Here is a 20,258-nt window from a genome sequence, read left to right as displayed (position 1 = left end):
ATCTTAAGTATAGTGGTAGCCTGCAGTTGCCAACAATGACAAAAAAACCCATACTTGGTGTTAGTTTGCACAGAGGAGTGATGTATAAAATAAGCATCAAGTTTTTACAGACAATCTTTTTTCCATTCATAGATTCCTAGTCCAGAAGGGACCATTGTGACCATCTCGTCAGACCTCCTGTAGAACACAGGCCAGAGAACAGCCCCAAAATAATTCCTAGAGCAGAGCTTTTAGAAAAACATCCAATCTTGATTTAAAAGTCGTCAATGATGGAGAATCCTCCACACATCTTGCTAAATTATTCCAATGGTTACTTACTCTCTGTTAAAAATGTATGCCTTATTTCCAATCTGAATGTGTCTAGCTTCAAAGTCCAGCCATTGTTATATCTTTCTCTGTTAAGCTGAAGAGCCCATTATTGAATATTGGTTCCCCATGTAGGTATTGTAATCAAATCACCCCTTAGCCCTTTCTTTTTTAGGCTAAATAGATTGAGCTCTTTGAGTCTAACACTACACAGTAGGCTTTCTAATCCTTTAACCATTCTCGTGGTTCTTCTCTGACCACCCTCCAATTTACCAACATCCTTCTTGAATGGGGGTACCAGAACTGGACATAGTATTCCAGTAATGGTCACAGCAGTGCCAAATACGGAGGTAAAATAACTTCTCTACTGCTACTCGAGAGTCTCCTGTTTATGCATCCCAGGATCGCATTAGCTCTTTTAGTCACATCACCACATTGGGAGCTCTCAAGTTCAGCTGATTATCTAACGCAACCTCCAAATCTTTTTCAGAGTCACTGCTTCCCAGAATAGAGTCCCACACCCTGTAAGTATGGCCAAAACTCTTTGTTCCTAAAGCCTTGTAAGTCAAAAGCAACTAGGGGCCAATTCACCTGAACCCCATCACCCCCAGCTCCCTGCCCCAGGCAGGAGACTATGCATGGGAAATTGTGTCTGGCAACGAACTTTCTGTGTAAGAGCTGGTGAGAAAGGAGGTGTTTAAAATCTACCTCATAATGGAACCTGCTTTATAACTATCTGTGAGTTATCTGCTTTATAACTATCTTTATAACTATAAGTTGCTAGCGTAGCTCCAGAATCTCCTAGGGCCTGCCCTAGATTTATCTTCAAGATTCGTGGTACAAAGCGTGAAGAAGCCTTAATAAATAAATGTGCTTGTGATTTAAACCTCTTTACAAATTTCCACCACACAGGTGTGCGAGAACCAAGATGTGAGTGTGTGAGTGTGACAGAGAGAGCGATCGCACACACAAACATGCATATCTCCCAGCCCCATGGAGTAGGCCTTCTCCAGTCTCCACCTTAGGGACTGTGATACAATCCCTCAGGTCTAGCATCCCACTAGTTCTCTTTACTTCTCTCTGGAGAGCTCTTGCTCCCCGTAATCTGCCTCCCCTGGCGCATTGACCAGGAAAGATTTCTACTCAACTCACCCCAGGTGCCTGAGCTGACTCCAGGGCTAGAGGGTGTCCCCCACCACCCCTGTACTGGGTCTGCTCTTGGAATGTGTGTCCGGGCACAACTGTTAGTGACCCCTCTTGTCAGCTGGCTTCTTTCCCCTGATCTGCCCCTGTGCATGAGGGGAGAAGCCTCCTCCCCACAGCCGGTTTGCTCCACCTCTCCATCCCCCCACACCTGCTTCCATTCCTGCTTCTCCAGAAACTCTACATTTAAAAAAAAAAATCAGGCCAGATTATCCATGGATCTCAGCACCTCGCAGCACCTCCCGTAACCAACAGTGGGGAAAGAGAGTCCGAACTCGCTGTTGTTCTCAATGGCAGTTGCTGCGTGGGCGCCAAGCACTTTTGAAAAGCTGGTCCAGCAGTTTTAAAGCAAGAGGAGACCAAAGTTCTACTGTAGGATATCACAATCCCTGGGACCACAGATGTTGCTGCTACATTCCTCCTTTGGAGCTCTGCAGAGCAGAGAGCGTGCACTAAGAGTCAGCATCACGCTGTCACCAGGACCACAGCTGCTTCCATTTCTTAAAAGATGTCTATTTCATCAATAACGCTTAATGGAACAATGGCCTTCAATCCCTAAGGGCAGTTATGGAAACATGGGGGGGCGGGGTATGGAAAAGCACAGCATACAAGGCTCTTAATATACAGAAGTTCTGATACATTGGGATGGCAATGGTTAAAAAATAGGAAAAGCAATATCTAAAGCTCTGAGCACTATTTTCCATTCCCTTCTCTGCCCCCCTCCCATTCTCCTTCTTCCCTCTTGGTGCTTCTGTCCATCTTAAGATCCAAAGCCAGATGGCCCACAATTCTCATTTAAGTAGTCACTGACAACTGCCTGCCATGGAATCCTGCCAAAGCCTTGCCTCGTTTTAATGACTACGGAAGAGCATCGTGCAGCATTCAGCCTGCACACAAACTCACTACATCCTTGATTAGGATTCTGGAGCCAGCAAATGGTGTTGGGAATGAACCATCAGTGCCTCAAATGCAGACGCTGATGCGTGCCAGCCCCTGCTGCATTCAGCCTCTGTGCACGGCATATTAATGAGTCTTGAACTTGAGGCCCAACCTTCAAGCTCTCTCTAACGCAGCTGCCAAAGCCCCTTGCCTCCCTTTAGGGTCTTACAGGAACGTTGGTTCCGTCCAGGGGTTCAATTATTCCTTGATATAGGAAATTGGTAACTTCTTCACTGTCTGATTTACACAAGCTGAGATCACACCCGGAATACAGAAAAGATGATTTCCCTTGATTTAGCGACTTCATGGAAGACCAGTCAAGTAGGAGGAAACACACATAGGATGGCAGAAAAATGCTGGATTACCTGGACCACATTTTGGTAATCCCCAGAACCTTTCACTCAAGGATCTAAAAGCACCCAGCAAGCATTAATTATTTAAACCTCAAGGCACCCTTTGTGAAATATTAACATCCTTATTATACAGACTGGAACACTAGGGAACAGCGATGCAGTGAAGTGGCTTGCTCAGAGTGCCGGGGGTGGAGCTGCGGAAAGAACGCAGGAACCCTGATCCTCTGCCCCATGCACTAAGCACAAAACAGCACTTTCTCGTGTCGCAGGGGAGGAAATGCAAACTGTGACATCTTAGAAGGTGATGGATGGAAGAGTGTGTTACAAAAGTAATGCAGACGGCACAGCCAATAAATTTGCACCTGGGTGCCAATAGTTAGCAGCTCACGAGACGTGCGGCAAACCTGACAAGTCCAGATTTTGCCCTGAACCTCCGCAAAAACACCACCACCACGAGGGGAAGAGGGAGAGCTCGGTGGTTTGAGTGTTGGCCTGCTAAACCCAGGGTTGTGAGCTCAATCCTTGAGAGGGCTATTTAGGGATCTGGGACAAAAAGTGGGGATTGGTCCTGCTTTGAGCAGGGGGTTGGACTAGATGACCTCCTGAGGTCCCTTCCAATCCTGAGATTCTAGGATTCTATGACTGCATGGCCAAGAACTGCAGTGAGGGCCATACCTGTGGGTTGAGAAGGAAATGCTCCCCCTTTCAATCTGCTCTCTTGCCTGCTGGGCTAGCATGTGGTGAAAAAGCCCTAATTCAAGCAATTTGCGGTTAGTGGACTCAGCTCTTATCCCTGGGCTGCTTTTAACAAGGTAGAAATTCAGACATTCTCTGTAGTACTTCTCACACCTGAACCTCAGAAAACTTCTGCTGCCAGTTACTCGAGTGGGATTCCTTGCTGTCACAATGAGAAAGGCCATAATGTAACTGAGATGAGTGTCAGAAGAGGTAGAGAATAAGTAAAATTAGATTTTCCCATACAAAGAGGTTAGGTTCTTCCGATGCACTAAGAGCCATTGTTTTATACTAGGAGTGTGCAAACCACTAGGGCTCAGATTCTGGTATGGGCAGAGCTGCAATGAACCCAAACTTGACCCAAACTCAAATTGCACAGCCATATCATACCACTGGCCCAGGAGGGCACATGCTGCAGTAGCCCATCCATAAGCATTCGTGGCCAGAGGGGAGATTGATAGCCCATTGCAATATCAAATCTGCTAACCCAAGCTGAAAATGTTTGGTCCTAATTTACATTTGATCTGTTATTTAAAAACAGAAAACAAGGCTCTGCTATTTAATTGGAAAGTTGAGTCCATAGCAATCTTATGACTTCTGCACCCTTTAGGCTTGCAAATCCAGAGTGCATCATAACCATGTTGTTATTCTCTGGCAAACAGCTTCTCTCAGTGGGCATCCTTGGCTGCAGAGCTATGCTGAAGTCACAAAAGCCTCATGCAGAAGTAGGATGCTGTTTATCCGTAGGGAGGATTGCACCTCTGAGGAAGCAGTCCTAGGTACAAAAGCATGCTGCAAACCTGTCTAAAAATCATGCGGATGAGGGGAGAGAGAGGTAGAAGGGCAAATGAAGCCAATGAAAAACTATGCTCCAGGACAGCATGTTTTCTTCTAATTTCTCAGGAGGCAGGAAGGAAAAACAAAAAACAAAACAAAAAATCCAGGCGCCAATGTCCGAAGCCTTTCCAATCAAAGAGAATGGAGAGTTAACAAGACATTTAAAATAACTCATCTAATTTCATTTCTGTGTCAACAGATAATACATAATAACATGATGATGCTTATTAACTCTTTTCCATTTCAAAGCATTTCACAAGCTTATCAATGCTCACAACAGAGCTATGAGATATCCCAACATTACAGCTCAGGAGACTAATGCAGAAAAGTCAAGGGATTTTACACAGGGGTACAGAGGGAGTCAGTGTCAGGATAAAACTTGGAATTTCCCAATTCCCTTCTGCCCAACCACTTATTGTTAAAGGACTGAAGTCAATGGCAGGTTTTTTCCAATGACTGAAGGGCGCAGAACTGATCACTAAGCCACTTGACCACATCTCTCATCACCCTGTGCTGGATGGTGGCAAGTTGCACAGTGGGATACCTACCCACACTGCACTGCACTCTGCATCGATACAAGCGCTCCCAGTGAGGACACCCCCTGCCAACACAAGGAGCCAAGTGTGCACACGCACTAGCGATGTAATAACTGCGGTGGCTGTATGCCAGTGTAACTTAGGTTGACGTAATTCTGTAGTGTAGCTATGGCCTGATTATTTCAGGGTTACTGAAACAATGACGTGTACTATTATTATATTAAATGGAGACACATGGCTGAACATAAAATGACACATACTCACAGTGGCTTGTGCTCCTCTGATTTATACAATGTAGAGTTCTCAGGGTAATTCTGCAAGATGTGACTGCAGTACCAGACTCTGCTAAGACAGACGCCATCTAGCTATCCAGGTCTAACTTTGCTGAAATGTACAGAAGGCCTGTGTTCCCAAATACCCACAATACCCTATGCTGGTGTAGAGCATTCCTGACCATTACTACCTTCAGTGGACTGTGCCTTTAATACCTCCAGACACAGCATACACCAGGCAGTGGACAGGCTAGCTCCAGTTGTGATGCAGGTCATGTGCAATATCCCAGAAGGCTGCAATGAAGGTTTGTTAGTTGAACCTTCTGGGCTGAGTGTTTATGTGAGCTGCCACTGATGCCAAACCAGGACATTACATTAACAGGCAGACTGGTGGGTTCCTTTGGTAAAGATCAAAGTGCTTATTTTCAAACAAACACCAGCCAGTCCCACCTTTGCCATATTTAAAAAAAACCAACAAAACTTGGTGCTGACCTTTGGCAAGCGTTCGGGGTCACCAGGGTGCCGTGGGATAACCTTCTGTAACCTTTGGAAACCGTAGTCAATGGTGGGCTCGTTCAGGGCTGAAACAACAACAACAACCATTATGAGATGGCAAACGTCAAGCAAGGAGGCTCAGGCATGCTGGGTAACAATTGGCAATGCATCGCCAGATCAGAAAATGATCAGAGCGAAATCTCTCATTGCTCTTTTTTACTTACATCAGCAATGACTGTGAAGTCTTGCTTCAAGCACTGTTAGAGGTTAGTTTTGAGGCTTTGGTTTAAAAAGAAACAAAACCTTCCTGCTCAAGTATCTGTGACAAGGTTGCTGCAAAGTTTCAGGGCTTTGTAAACAGCTTCTGAGTAAGGAGCAATTACTACCTCTGAAAGCCTTGATAAATTAATTTGATAAATGATTTGCATCCCGCATTTAATTTGTTTCTCTTTTCAAGTTAGAAGGAAAGTCCCATTTCATTGGAAGACAAAAGGACAAAGCATAGGAGACTCGCATTCTCACATGCTATTATGTATTCAGTACCACCTGTATGTAGAGATCATGTGCTTTTGTGCACTTTTGTCACGGCAAGGGCTCAGTTCTGCACCCACTGAAGTTAACTGCAAAATTCCCATTGACTTCAGTGGTCCAGGATCAGCCCTCAAATTATCAACACCTGAACTGACACCCACCGAGTTTATTTCATTTAACATTGCCATTTGCCTTTTTAAGGTTTTATCCACAGTCATCAAGGCGAAGGAAAAGGGGAGGAAGAGGTAGATTTAAATTCTCCTGAGAACGTGGCATTAATAGCGCTGATAGAGGCCCTGATTCAGCAGAGCAGCTGAGCACTTGCTTAACTTTAAGCATATGCTTTAGCCCATCCCTATTCAGCAAAGCATTCAAGCAAGTGCTTAAATATGGTGTTAGCTGTGAATGTCTAGAACCACTGTTCAGTGTGGCCACAAGGGGGCACACCCTACAGAGGTAAGACCCTGTGAAAACAGGAAATAAAGACGTCTTGCATTCACCTTGACCATGGTGTACTGGGTCTCTATCATCTCCACACTTAATTTAAAACATTGAGGTCAATGAAACTTAAGTGCATGTTTAAAGTTTGAGCATGTGTTTAAGTGATCTGCCAGGCTGGAACCAGAGTCAGGCACTCGCAAGCCTCCTTACACAGTTGTCAGCATACCTTGGCGTGTCCTAACCGACACCTGCCATTTCAGTCTCTGAGCTCTCCTGAACTGTGAATGCACCTTGCATTGACTTCTATGGTGGCTTCATTATGAGGACTATTATCTTCTTGTGACTAGAGTCACATCATCTAATTCATTTCAATGGATTTAGGGTCCGATTCTGCAACTCTTACTCACACTGAGTAGTACCTTACTCCGTGAAAAGCAAAATGGGACTGCCATGAAGGTAGGGTATACAACTACTCAATCTGGGTAAGAGTGGAAGAACATTGCCAGAGTTTTTTATTTTTAATAAAAGGCCATTTCAATATCTGTTTATTTTACATCATCGGCAGGTTACAGTTTACAGTAAGCACACATATAGTATAAAAGTAATATCACTGATTTGATTTTAACCAATCCCTCTGTCCCTTCGGCCAATCTTCCCCCAAATAGGCCAGGTGTTAGTCCACTCTAGGGTATTCAAATTCTTTTATTCTTGGCAACCACATTTCTAAGGTGGGTATTTGATTTTGCAAACAAAGGCTCAGATTCTCATACCCTTACTCACCTAAACTGAATCAGGAAGTTTCTCTAGCATCATAACAGGAATCTTTTGGGTGTATCCCTGAAATAACTCTTGCAACAATGTTTTAACATCAGACCAGCAGTCTTTCAATACGAGATGTTCCCCAAGTATTAGGGCATCCCTCCACAATACAGCGACAAAATTGTGGGGGGTAGGGGTGTAACTGGCTAGGTGATAGTACTACTGAAAGTGATCTGGGGATCACAACAATGTGATGCGGGAGCTAATAACATTCTGGGGTCTAGGTGTTACCAGTGAGGCCTCAGCTGGAGTACTGTATCCAATTCTGGGCACCACACTTCAGGAAAGATATAAACAAACTAGAAAGAGTCCAGAGGAGAACAACAAAAATGATAAAAGGTTTAGAAAACCTGACTTATAAGGAAAGTTTAAAAAAAATTGGATGTTTTAGTCTTGAGAAAAGAAGACCAAGGGGGGACCTGATAACAATCTTCAACTATATTAAGGGCTGTTAAAGAGGCCTGTGATCAATTGTTCTCCATGTCCACTGGAGGCAGGACAAGAAGAAAAAGGGCTTAGTAGCAAGGGAGATGTACTTAGATATTAGGAAAAATGTTCTAGCTATAAGGATAGTTAAGCACTGGAATAGGATTCCAAGGGAGATTGTGGAATCCCCATCACTGGAGATTTTTAAGTACAGGTTACACAAACACCTGTCAGGGATGGTCTAGCTTTACTTGGTGCTGCTTTAGTGCAGGGGGCTGGGATGACTTCTCAAGGTCCCTTCCACCCTGCATTTCTATGAGTCTGTATTCTGCTATAAACTTTGCATCTATAAAAAGAAAAGGAGTACTTGTGGCACCTTAGAGACTAACCAATTTATTAGAGCATAAGCTTTCGTGAGCTACAGCTCACTTCATCAGATGCATATCGTGGAAACTGCAGCAGACTTTATATATACACAGAGAATATGAACCAATACCTCCTCCCACCCCACTGTCCTGCTGGTAATAGCTTATCTAAAGTGATCATCAGGTGGGCCATTTCCAGCACAAATCCAGGTTTTCTCACCCTCCACCCCCCCCCCACAAATTCACTCTCCTGCTGGTGATAGCCCATCCAAAGTGACAACTCTTTACACAATGTGCATGACAATCAAGTTGGGCTATTTCCTGCACAAATCCAGGTTTTCTCACATCCCCCCCACCCCCATACACACACAAACTCACTCTACTGCTGGTAATAGCTCATCCAAACTGACCACTCTTCAAGTTTAAATCCAAGTTAAACCAGAACATCTGGGGGGGGGGGGGTAGGAAAAAACAAGAGGAAACAGGCTACCTTGCATAATGCCTTAGCCACTCCAAGTCTCTATTTAAGCCTAAATTAATAGTATCCAATTTGCAAATGAATTCCAGTTCAGCAGTTTCTCGCTGGAGTCTGGATTTGAAGTTTTTTTGTTTTAAGATAGCGACCTTCATGTCTGTGATTGCGTGACCAGAGAGATTGAAGTGTTCTCCGACTGGTTTATGAATGTTATAATTCTTGACATCTGATTTGTGTCCATTTATTCTTTTACGTAGAGACTGTCCAGTTTGACCAATGTACATGGCAGAGGGGCATTGCTGGCACATGATGACATAGATCACATTGGTGGATGTGCAGGTGAACGAGCCTCTGATAGTGTGGCTGATGTTATTAGGCCCTGTGATGGTGTCCCCTGAATAGATATGTGGGCACAATTGGCAACGGGCTTTGTTGCAAGGATAGGTTCCTGGGTTAGTGGTTCTGTTGTGTGGTATGTTGTTTTGTTAGACTGACATGCAGAAACATCCAAGCATAGTATTTCACTTCATGACTGAGAACAAGTAATATAACAGCCTTCCAGTCCTCTGGATATTTTGCTTGTTTCCGTTTCCCAGTCTAGCCTCATATTGTCAGCACTGCCATGTAATTTTGCAGAAAAATCTAGACACAATGTACTTATTTTTTAAACCACTGATCTCATTATTTAGCAATTTCCTTATACTGCCCTTCATTGCGGATACGTCTAGCTTAAACTGTATCTAATTCTTCTAATAAATTATTATTTATAATAAATAGCTCAAGTGTGAGACATTAAACATCCCTACAGTTCTAATTGAGATTTCTCTTGAAGTTGTGTTAAAAGATTTTAGCTAGGTTCTGTCAAGTACATTTCTTCTGCATGGCAATCTAGTTTTTTCCCACTTGCCCCCTCTCCATCTTTCCTGAAAGTAGTTACTAAATTCTGGGATATTATAAATGGAGGCCAGTTTTGAAATTCCCCTCTGAGGTAACTAGTCATTTTCTCATATCTTCCCACACTTTCAACACATTAGAAATCCACTGAGTATTTCCTGGGACTATTTTCTAAACTGGAGAACCAAAAAAAGAGTAACCGTGGTCCAATCCCACAAGGTGCTAAGTGCTTCCCGAGAGGTGCTGAGCACCCTTAACTTCAACTGATTTCAGTTTTTCTTCAGTGAGGATGGAGAATGCGCTTAGCCATTTACAGGAGCAGGTCATTAGCAGCATTTATTGTCTGTCATCTTATTCAGTCTCTAACTATTTGAATTGTATTATCTTTGACCCAATGCAAAATAAAATTGAGTTGCTCATCTCACCATAGATTTGACCATGGCCATCCTCCATTTTTCTTCAAATTTAGACAAGTAAACTCAGTTCACTTGTAATTTTGGTCAACCTTAAACTTTTGCCTCCAGTTATGAATAAGACCTGCTCCATTACATCAAAATGCCAAAGAAATGGGCCAGATTCTGATCTCATTTACATTGGTGAAAATCTGGAGTAACTCCATCACTTACACCGGTGAACACACGAGATCAGACTCTGGCCTAATGGAAGGATTTGGCATTATATTTAATGAGAGCTGGATTGTCCTCTACATCTGAACTCCACCACACGTATTCTCCATTTCCCAGTGTCCTAATATAAAGTGGAGGAGGGCAGGTGATCAAGATTTTTTTCATAATTTCAGACTGAGCAATAAAGTCAGTATTTGTGTTCTTGACATCCATCCATACATTAAAAACAAGTTACCATATATTGTACTTAAAATGCATTCCCATTACCTTAATTTTTAAAAGTACTATTGAAAGTGCTAATAACTTTAAAAACTGTATTAAATTCAAATAGGTCCCAAGGCTAATGGAAGTAATTTGTATACCAACCCAAACTGACTGGCCCACTTTTCAAAATACAGGTATGATAATCTTGTGGTTTTAAAAGGACATTTAAATTGAAAGACTATGAATTTAGTACATAATTATACCAATAGAACCCTTTAACTTGTCAACTTGTAAATCTAAAAGGCTATCAATCATTTCTAAAGAAGAAATAAACCTTAAAATTATTTGATTGACAGTGCTTACTTTTTATGTTTTAAAAAAAATGGAGTAAAGTGGCCAGAAATCCATTTACAAAAGTATATTGTTTTACATAGGTGAGTAAAAAGCCAATAATTACACCTCCAAAAGACATATAAATCAAAGTAAGTACTTTCCGCTCACTTATATATCTTAAGTTGTAATGAACTTCAGGTAACTTTTTTTAAAATACTTTTCCAAATGTAATGCTTATTGAAGTTGTTAACAGAATAGCATTTTCATTTAAGCTAATATAATCATTTTTGCAAATATGAGATTTAAGCCATTTTTCTCACTTCCAAACAATAAACTTTCAACCTGTCTCTTGTGTGAATTAACTAAAATTACACCCAAGTGTACAAAATCTGTCTATCTATGAGTTAAGGCACAATATTTATTATTCTTACCATTTTATGAATTACTTCTTAAACCCTTGAGGAAGAACTTTCTTTCGAATTAAATTCTAACAGAATAAGCCACAGAGCTCTTTATGCAGAAAATCTGAAGCCATAATTCATAAAATCAAAGGGGTTTAATAAAAAACACACACAATGTCTGTGGAAATAAGGACACGAGTGTGCATTATTTTCATGTTTCCACCTCCAACTTGATTTTCAACCAAAATGCTGCTTAAACTTTTGAGAAAAATGTTTCCACCATCACTATAATTTCAATGATTGAGTTGATCATTATAATCAAGACATATAGATAATCCACCATATTAAAAAGTCCCTGCCCCTCTTTTTTATTTAAACCAGACAGTGGAAGGTTTTTTTTTGGGGGGGGGGGTTGTTTAATTATTTTTTTAATATTTCACATAATGAATTCCTACTGTGTCAATAAAACTTTGGTGGTTAATTGAATGACTGTCTGATGTATCTGAGAGAGGAATTTGTTTCTCTAGCCATGCTGCCAACTTATGGCAGAATGATCGACACTTAATATCAGCAATTAAAAGAACCTGTTCAAATATCATATGGAACTCATAGCTTGGGGTAGTTTAGGAGAACTCTTCACCAAGGAAAACTCATTCAGCTAATGCAGAGAATAATTGAATTAGACACATTTTAACATTATTATTTGAAGAAAAATAAACATACACTACATAGAAGCATTATGCAAAGAGTTCAAAGCATAAAGCAAAACCAGTTAATTTGTTTCCCATGCATTCATGGCTTCATTTATTCCTTTTATTTTTCAGCCATAATTTTTCTTTTATTCTGTTTGTGCAAAACCAATATGAAACCGGCACCTAACTATATAAACTGGGAACATCCTCTGCTTCAGAAGATGTAGCCAGCAGCAAGGCTGAATGAAAGGGCAAGGAACACAGGAAGCTCAAACAACAAAAGAAAAGAATACTCATAATAAGCTATATGTTACCAGTGATGGGAAAAAATTTGCCTCTGCTCCACAGGTGCAGAGTGTCCTACTCCCAACAGAAGGGCCTTGGTTGTTTGTGGAGCAGGAAAGAGGCTGCAGAAAGACCACAGGTTAGTGTTCCGTATTGCTTCTTTTTGTAGCACCACGGAGGGCTTTCTGGGGGGGCGGGCATGAAGGGAGTGGACGCAGGGCAGGCTGGGTAAGTGGTGAGAGCATGGCAAGTGGGTCCATCCCAGGTCAGCTCCACCCCCACACACATACTCTGGGGCTAGCCAGAGGGAAAGAATGCCACTGCAGCATGACAATGCAACAGTAGCTTCAGAGTGGGACCACTGGAGTTCCACGGCTGAGAAGATGCTTTGACCTCAAGCCCTGTGTCCTATGCAAAGCCCATTTCCTTTGGATTTGCCCCTACAAGGGAAACAGAAGGACAGTACAGTTTCACACACTGACCCTGCATTGTCAAGAGGCTGCTGTGCTGGGGTGTGCCCGCATGGTTCACAAAGCAGCAGCCGGACTTTAGTTGATGACACAATTTGCCAAAGGTGTGTACAGAATTTGAAAACGTGAGTGTCTAGACAGAGATTAGATACCCATACTCAACGTTATGTACCTATTCACACGGCAGTCATCTGAAACAATTAAAAATTATATACAAAAAATATGCAGTAGTCAGGACAAACAATGACAAATTTCATTTGGTTGAAGAACCCATTCCACTTGGACATTTGATCAAGTGGCTAAAACTTCCAGGTATTTGTTTGGAGACAAAGAGCATTTCAGCTGAGCCTAACTGAGTAAAGGTGAGAGACCGTCTCTGATACAGGTGGGTCTCACACTGTTGAATGTCATCAGAAAAAAAATATTATGGATCACAGTGGACTTTTTCTCCTGTGCATTTGTCCTCTCCTCCAGCAACGCATCTCCCCGCCGCTCTGAACAGCTGTTTCTACTTGATTGGTTCTTATGCTGCTCTCCTCTACTTTCTGATGAAGTGAGCTGTAGCTCACGAAAGCTTATGCTCAAATTAATTTGTTAGTCTCCAAGGTGCCACAAGTACTCCTTTTCTTTTTGTCAAATGAAAAAGTGTATCCTGCAAATCTCCCTGCAAAGATTTCTCTTTGCTAATTAAAGTTCTTTCAATGAAAACACACATGCTTTCAGGCTATTCCTGTTGTTGTTGTTGTGAATATGACTTGTTTTTTGTAAAGCTTCCTGTCCATTAACGTTCCCAGCGGTATTTATTCCCATAGGCAATGGAAAATGGAAGTGGGAGGGGCAGCCACTGCCTGGACAGAAAAATTGGTGTTAGAAGGGCCATTCCACAGCTAACTCAGAATTTCCCTGCTTTTTATGGCTGCATGGCTCTCTTGCTTTAATATATTCTTGTGTGTTTAATTTCCTTTTCTTAACGGTACTGTGACATGATGTCATTTTTTTTAAACTGGAAACAGAAAGAGACGGAGATATTAAGAAATGAAATATTTATATTTTATTGCAATTTAATGTCCAAACAAATATCCAATATGTTTGCCAAGCAATAAATAACATTCTGGAACCAAATCCAATGATCAGACTAGCACCTGGGTCTCTGGGTTTCCTTAGCGACTGTTCTTTATTGAACTAATGGTGAAATGGGCCAGCTTCAGAGGCACGTTACACAATGTGATTTTTTTTTATGGTGGCAATTTTTCTGCACTTTCAGTACCTAAGTGCTTGGTCCGGGATTCCTTTTGAAACTACACTTCCAAGGGTGTTCTGTGGTGATTTTGAGTGTGTAAGAAATGCAAGACTTGGCCCCAAATAAATGCTGAAAGTTAAACATTGAAATTACAAGATCTGTCTGTTCAGGTTCATATATTGGTTCCCATTCCTGCAGCACTTGAATGCCAGTGATTTTATGATAAAATTCTCAAAATACATTAACTCTGAATGCTAACCTCTGACCCAGCTGCAATCTGGGTACGTGGAAAAACTGAATGATTTGCCATTTTCCAAGCTAATTCCTTTGCCTTTCACTGTTCCATTGTCTTCTTGCCTCAATGGATGAGATCTGGCTCTAAAAGAACCTGATAAATCATGTGGTTTCATGCATCAAACAAGTTTCTGGATCCTTTAACAAAAGTTTAAAAAAGCTTGGTAGCACAGGCTCGGGCACCAGTACATAGAACATAAAGGCTTACAGAAGTTACATTCGTTAGTTACTGACTCCAGTCAGGAGGATATTGGGTTAATTGAGATACTTTGCAATCTCCACCAACAGGGCAGAAACAGCATTTTCAGATAAATATTTTCCATTTGTCTGGAACATATTCTGGAAACTCATGAAAAAATGCAAGACGACTTCGCTGCAAACGACTTTGCTGGAAAAGCGCAGATCTCAGGGGACTCCCACTCTGTTTAAGTGAATATATAGTTAGACAAAGAGGCCACAGGTTTTAAAAATGGGTGCCCATGGTTCGGCTCCAAAGTCCATATTTAGGCTCTTTTTCAAAAGTGCTGAGAGCCCAGCAGCCATTTTTTGCAAGGTCTTGGCTGAAATAGAGAGAAAGAGAGGCGGCAACCCATCATTCTGTAAGAAAAGCCCTATTTTCACTTCATCAATATACATTTTCAAGCTTCTAATGAGTTGCTTTGAGGAAATGCTTTATTTTTAACCTTTCCTTCTTTGCAAATCCGACCATCTCTTGTCTACTCTCTTTGCGAATTATAAGAGGCCTGATTCTGCTCCTTTAACAGAACTGTAAGTCAGAAGTAACTCCATTCAACCCCTTGTGTAATGGAGAACTTTGTCTGCTCAAATAAATTTGTTAGTCTCTAAGGTGCCTTTTCTTTTTGTCTGAGTACAAGCCTCTGCACCTATCCTACACATACACACTGACCTTAAGATGTGAAAGCTTAGCCTGAACTTAATTCTTATATCCTCACTTGCCATTTGGTAAAAGAAATATTCAAGACCAAAGGCTACATAAATAACACAACGTCCCTTACTGAAAGTCAAGGATCATTGCTACAGTACGTCTTAAAATTCTGCCTTCCTTTGCCCGTGGATGTCAGTCCAATGACAAGTCTCTACTTGGGGAGGAAAGGGGAACTATGCCAGCAATCATTTCCCCCATCCTTGCCTCTGAGATGGGAAGTGGGGCACTGGCAGACAACCCCTATGAAAAAGTGCACCCTCTCCCCGCCCCACAACTGTAATAAGCCTCCTGTGAACCGTGTGTGATGTTCTTGGAAGAAACTGACCTTCCAGGAGGCTTAGTTATGAAGTTATATTAAAGATCTAAATTAAGATTAAATCCCTCGAGAAAACTAAAGCTTCCAGGCTTCCATGCATCTTTATTTTTGAACATTATCTTTGATTTGGGCATGCAACATAATTAAAAGGTTACGTGCTCAGAAGAAAGCAGACAGGTCATTTTGACTGTATAATGGATGATACAGTATTAAAGTGATTACAACTAAAACAGGTTTGTCTGCGGTTTGTAATATTTGGGGGAAATCTATAATTCTAGACCTCTCAGTGGCCTCAGACTTTAACAGCAGGAATATTACTCACTTCTATAATTGTTCCGATTTCTTCCCAAAGAGTTTTGACAATAACTGTTATCAAGTGGGAAAAAAACCATACCAGCCTGCCTGATAAACATGTTTCCCTGCCCTCACACCCCAGTGAGCACTGTGACACTATACTTTTATCATCTAGTGTGTGCTCAGAATGAGCTTAGAACAGCAATTGCCAGGAATAGGCAGGCGATAAACCGCATTGATTTAACACATCTTGTTTTCAATCATGCTCGGATTTTCTGAGCACGCATTTTTCCTGTACTACGGCTTGTAGCTTTTATCTGACGAGCTGATCCCTTTTCACTGGAAAATGAAAAGGTCGCACAATAAGACACGGTTTACTGGAACTTGAACACAAACCGGGAAAGTATTTTAGATAAATACTGTCAGACATAGTGGAGCTGAATTTCAACAACACAATTGCTAAACAACAATACTTATTACTCTCTCAGAACAAGCCTACAAGCAACTCATGGCTCACAGCAGGGGAGATCACAGAGTTAGGCTCAATAGCTAAGAAAACCCTACCAAAGCCTGTTTAAAGATGGTGTGCTCCTTTTAACTTAAATACTGACTAGCCCTATCTCAGGGCAGAACTAAATACTGCTTTAGCTATTCTTCTAGACTTTGTAAAATTGACAATAAATCCTACCCATGGCTCTTAAATTAATTTTCACTGAAAAGGTGGCTGTCTGTGTGGCTGACTTAATTTAATCCACTGGGGGTAGTGGACACTAAGAAAATTAAAAATAAACAACTAGATAAAGAAAACAATTTAACTGAAATTAATTAATTAACCAATGCAGACAACTGGCGGTGGGCAAATGTATTTGTATGTGGTACCATGACTGGACCCTCCAAATGACTACTGAATTGGTGTAATAAACAATATGCAAAGTATGAAGGGATCATAACTATGATTTTAATTTAATCCCTCCCCCCTCCAAGTGAATGCAATGATCCTAAAAGATACCAGATTGACAATCTCTGAGTGTGTCACAATCTTTACTGTATTTATCTTCCCTACACCCCTATTACCCCCATTTGACATGTGGGGACCTGGGCCCCAGAGAGACCAAGGTCCAGATTTTTAAAGGTATTTAGGCATTGCTGTGCTCAGCATTGCAAAGCCTCAGTGATACAGGTGGCTAAGTACAATTTTCAAAAGGGACTTCGGTGGCTCACCTGCTCGTTACAGACACTTTTGAAAACCCACTAGTAGGAGCCTAGGTTATATTGACTTGAAGAAGAGCTCAGTGCAGTTTGAAAGTTTGATAGCATGTCACCCGCCTTGTCTCTCTAATGTCCAGGGGCCTATATGCAATACTGCAAAGTCTTGACCCAAGTCCCCACTAAACACGCCAGTCACTAGCACATCCTTCCTCTCTCTGCCTACTCTACCCATAGCATTTCTGCCGAGATAAGGCTGCCAGTAGTGATTTTTTTTATGTAGATACCTGTCTACTAAGAACTGATCCAAAGCCAACAGTTTATGCAACATATACCACTGAACAGCTGTCAGATAAAAATGACTTTCTGCCATTACCACCCTGGCCTATTTTGAACATAGTGACATAGTTCAAAGTCTCCAGATTCTAGAGTCAGGCCCCCATTTAATTAATGCTCTCAACATCAGTGGGCCGCATACCATTTTCAGCACTACTAATGTCTCCTAATCAGCAAGTGCCACGTAAGCATAGCCCTGTACTTCATTCACAGCTGACGGACAGCGTTTGTGGGGGATGGAGAAGCAGGGAACCATTGACCCTTATTTTGAAACAGAGGCTTCTTCGGTTGAAATTAGAGCCATGCTTGGTTCTTGATGATTTTAATGGCATGGTGCCCCTTTGAAAACTGTTTATTTCTGAATAGTTTACTCTGGCATAGCTCTCAACCTGCCAAGGCCCTAAAGTGGGACAAAGAACCAAACTGAGAAATCCAAAACAAAGATTCATCCAAGAACCTTAAAACATTGAGAGAGTCTCTCCTCTTTTGTAATGCCCTGTTATCTCCAGTTCAAAATTTTTTACCTGTGATGTCAATAATTTTCAATAATAGAAGTGAGGGGACACCAAATATCTGGGGGGGAAAAGGTAATTTTGGGAGCAAAATGAGTCCCTGCCTGGAAATGAGAGGCATTGGAGGTGTAAATGTAGGTAGGGAGGTGTGTGTGTGTGTGTGAGCAACAATTAGAGGCTCCAATTTTAACACACCAAAGTGAGATTTATCAGTAGATACTTTGTTTTGCCCACACAAGTTTCTTATCTCCTGGACTATTTCAGGGTCCATATTCTCCATACTCTGCTATCTTATGGCACAAGGAGAACTGGAGGTTAGCAACTATTTTCCAGACAGGTCTATTGCGATTTAAAAGGATTTTTTGATTCAATTATAAGAAAAAAAATCTGAGATAAGTACCAAATATGTGAAAATAGAGAATGGCCCAGAGTATATATACTATTTATTGTAGACTCATATGCTGAGTGAGTGAACAAATAGTTGAGATGGATCAAGGAAATGTATGCAAAATCTTGCTATACAGCTATTAATGAGAGGGGTAGCTATTGCATTAAAGTGAAGCAGAAGTCCCAATACACTTCTATTGGTTGGATCCTACCGTTAGGGACCATCCCTTTAACATGCTTTTGTTGCTGCCATCAAATTATAGTTTTCTCCAGTAAGACCCTTGAGAGTTTCACAACACAAAGTGCAATGTTTAGCAGCAGCAGCAGCCACCGCCCATTAGCAGAATCGCTACACAACAGCAGCAAGCCTGGGTGTAGGAGTGGCAGGGTGAAGCAGGTTCCACTCTAAAAAGGAATATCAGTTTTATGGTATTGGTTTGCTGACTGTACAAGAACTGCAGAACTAATACGGAAACCTTTTTGCATAGCAAGTGCTTTGGGGGGAAGGGCTAAAAGAATGGAGTCATGTTTTTCAATTCTAAATGGAGCAAGCTGTCATATTGCTCTATAACTGTGTCTGGAACTTTGGCTTGTAAAAAATTGAGTGCCCCATTCAGCAAAGACACTTACACATCTGCGTGATTTAGTAGTCCCTTTGAAGCCACGCCAACGTTATAAGGAATGTTATTGGACGACAATAAGCAGTATATCTAGAACAGTGTGTCCAGTTTTGTAAACCTCACTGTAAGAAGAGTGCAAATTGCAGCAGTCCACAGAAAGAGAAGGGTGGGAGTATGGCGGAAATTGAAGAATGATGAAAGACCACAAAAAACAATCATTTATTGTGGGAAGGAGAGGGATTAGAGAACACGTGCAAGAGAAATCTAAAATGAAGGAGGATATGGTGAAAACTATCCAATGTCTCGTTAAGATAATGAAAAGACTCTGGATTAAATTAATGGCTGGAGACTGTAGAATAAATAAACAAATGTTCCCTCACACAGCTGTATATTCAGCCTATATCATAGAATCATAGAATATCAGGGTTGGAAGGGACCCCAGAAGGTCATCTAGTCCAACCCCCTGCTCGAAGCAGGACCAATTCCCAGTTAAATCATCCCAGCCAGGGCTTTGTCAAGCCTGACCTTAAAAACCTCTAAGGAAGGAGATTCTACCACCTCCCTAGGTAACGCATTCCAGTGTTTCACCACCCTCCTAGTGAAAAAGTTTTTCCTAATATCCAATCTAAACCTCCCCCACTGCAACTTGAGACCATTACTCCTCGTTCTGTCATCTGCTACCATTGAGAACAGTCTAGAGCCATCCTCTTTGGAACCCCCTTTCAGGTAGTTGAAAGCAGCTATCAAATCCCTCCTCATTCTTCTCTTCTGCAGGCTAAACAATCCCAGCTCCCTCAGCCTCTCCTCATAAGTCATGTGTTCCAGACCCCTAATCATTTTTGTTGCCCTTCGCTGGACTCTCTCCAATTTATCCACATCCTTCTTGTAGTGTGGGGCCCAAAACTGGACACAGTACTCCAGATGAGGCCTCACCAATGTCGAATAGAGGGGAACGATCACGTCCCTCGATCTGCTCGCTATGCCCCTACTTATACATCCCAAAATGCCATTGGCCTTCTTGGCAACAAGGGCACACTGCTGACTCATATCCAGCTTCTCATCCACTGTAACCCCTACGTCCTTTTCAGCAGAACTGCTGTCTAGCCATTCGGTCCCTAGTCTGTAGCGGTGCATTGGATTCTTCCGTCCTAAGTGCAGGACCCTGCACTTATCCTTATTGAACCTCATCAGATTTCTTTTGGCCCAATCCTCCAATTTGTCTAGGTCCTTTTGTATCCTATCCCTCCCCTCCAGCGTATCTACCACTCCTCCCAGTTTAGTATCATCTGCAAATTTGCTGAGAGTGCAATCCACACCATCCTCCAGATCATTTATGAAGATATTGAACAAAACCAGCCCCAGGACCGACCCTTGGGGCACTCCACTTGATACCGGCTGCCAACTAGACATGGAGCCATTGATCACTACCCATTGAGCCCGACAATTTAGCCAGCTTTCTACCCACCTTA

At 41.9% G+C, this 20,258-nt stretch overlaps 1 protein-coding gene across 9 annotated transcripts in view; it reads right to left on the bottom strand.

Annotated features, from left to right (window-relative positions):
* Window positions 1-20,258, bottom strand: part of EBF1 (EBF transcription factor 1) — a 334,181-nt gene that overhangs the window by 32,925 nt on the left and 280,998 nt on the right. For all 9 annotated transcript variants that reach the window (XM_073355192.2, XM_073355197.2, XM_073355193.2 and 6 more), the window contains exon 11: window positions 5,674-5,762. In XM_073355192.2, the coding sequence (XP_073211293.1) occupies window positions 5,674-5,762 (89 nt within the window). The remainder of the gene's footprint in view (window positions 1-5,673; window positions 5,763-20,258) is intronic.

This window comes from Lepidochelys kempii, chromosome 8 (assembly GCF_965140285.1).
Source record: "Lepidochelys kempii isolate rLepKem1 chromosome 8, rLepKem1.hap1, whole genome shotgun sequence".
Lineage (NCBI taxonomy): Eukaryota > Metazoa > Chordata > Testudines > Cheloniidae > Lepidochelys > Lepidochelys kempii.
The sequence above is the reverse complement of the archived record's forward strand: the minus strand, read 5'-3'. Positions and strand labels throughout refer to the sequence as shown.